Source organism: Adiantum capillus-veneris, chromosome 14, assembly GCF_014529385.1.
Source record: "Adiantum capillus-veneris isolate H3 chromosome 14, ASM1452938v2, whole genome shotgun sequence".
Classification (NCBI taxonomy): Eukaryota; Viridiplantae; Streptophyta; class Polypodiopsida; order Polypodiales; family Pteridaceae; genus Adiantum; species Adiantum capillus-veneris.
Window position 1 is genome coordinate 109,061,419 of NC_140944.1, and position 1,765 is coordinate 109,063,183.

The 1,765-nt window shown below is 44.1% G+C and overlaps 1 protein-coding gene across 1 annotated transcript in view; it reads left to right on the forward strand.

Annotated features, from left to right (window-relative positions):
* Positions 1 to 555: 555 nt before the first annotated feature.
* LOC147442918 (heavy metal-associated isoprenylated plant protein 8-like) overlaps positions 556 to 1,765 on the forward strand; it is a 4,233-nt gene continuing 3,023 nt past the window's right edge. The window contains exons 1-2 of the mRNA XM_086528904.1: positions 556 to 700; positions 1,181 to 1,301. Coding sequence (XP_086385030.1) covers positions 692 to 700; positions 1,181 to 1,301 — 130 coding nt within the window. The 5' untranslated portion in view covers positions 556 to 691. The remainder of the gene's footprint in view (positions 701 to 1,180; positions 1,302 to 1,765) is intronic.

Sequence of the window (1,765 nt, forward strand, 5' to 3'; positions counted from 1 at the left end):
CTCTGCACGCGGCTGCCTGCCTATTTTGCTTCCCCTTATTCCATTTGCGGACACCTTCTCTGACATAATACGATACCCACCTCCACGGTTCCACCTCTCTCTCTCTCTCTCTGTCTCTCTCTACGAAGTAGGAACGCTGTTTCCTAGAAATATTCTCACAAGCTTCACCCTCGTGGGTCTCCACACCACACACAGTTTTGAAATCTCCTCTCTAGAGTCGCTTCTCTCTCTCTCTCTCTCTCTCTCTCTCTCTCTCTCTCTCTCTCACACACACACACACACACACACAGACACACTCACACACACACACAGAATTGCGTCATTCCCTCTCACCCAAATTCCTCTCATGCTCTAATATTAGTGCTGCTTCAAACAATCACGTCCAGCTTCAGTTACTCTCTCTCTCTCTCTCTCTCTCTCTCTCTCTCTCTCTCTCTCTCTCTCTCTCTACGCGCAACACACAGACAGATACGTTCTCTTACTAACGTCTCATAGCTAGAAGACCGAGTTTACTAAGCACTCTTATCTACTAACCCATCACCCTTTCGTTTAATTAAGTCCACTAATCCTTCTTCCTTGCCTATCCATAATCCCTTGGCTTTGGTCAAGCTTCTGATTCGTAAATCTTTGAGGCAGGGATCCTTAATCCGCTCTTTGTTACTGGATTAATCACTCCCATTAGTCCATCGCCATGCCCGAGGTGCGTACTTCTCTCATCCTCCAATTCTTTGTAGTGTATGTCAAATTGGATCAAGACCTGTGCAGAGCGGTTAAGCATTAAATGCTTAAACTGAAATGATTCATAGCAGGATCTTTTTGTCACTTCACTTTGCTTAGTCTAGTTTGGCAGAAGATATTGGTAGTTACAAAAATCGGTGGGACCGTCTCTGTGCTAATATACGATCGCGTCAGATGCCGTATTGAACTTCCGTCATTATGCTTATCAGTGCAACCGCCTTTACGCTAATCCACGATTGCGTCAGATGCCATGTTGACATCATAGAATGTTGGGCACATTCAATTGCTTATGAGTTTGAAGGTGTCTGCTCTGTAAACTATGTGATTTTCGGATTCTACACGGTGTCATAGCATTCTCTTCATTATCCATGTAGTGATTTGCGCCCTTGTCATGGTTTTTGGATCATGCTGAGTCTTATGGATTTCTTTGGGGCTGCCACAGGAGGAGAAGAAGGACAAGAAAGAAGAAGCCAAGAAAGATGAGGGGAAAATCATCTTGGAGGCGAGGATGCATTGCGAATCCTGCCGATACAAGGTGTATAAGGCGATCATTGGATATCCAGGTATCGGTCGAAGACAGTGGCCTCCATTTTCTGCTCATCATCAAACATTCAAGTATTATTATGTTTAGGAATAGCTATGGTGGTTTCTCCTTGTGAAGGAGGTTTTCCTGTTTGGGATTGTGCTCTTGTCATTAGCCTCAAAGTGCTTCACTTGTAATGGAACCTTTCCTCTTTGGGTAAAATGGTGCTTTGTGTTTTAGGTGCTGTTAGTCTCAAGTTGAAGAAGTTTTACATGGCTTTGGAAAGAAGCCATTCCATTTGTGTGCTCATCGCCCTCTCCACATACGTGTGCAAGCCCTGCAATGCACACAAAGTATGTGGCACACTTGAGACTCTTGCACATCCATTGTTTTCATTGTCACTCTGGAGTTTGGGCACCTACAGTTGTCAAGAAAAGCTCCAAGTGTGTATGTGCTATTGCTCATATATGACCTGTATGTGTACAAACTTATACACATACTTTA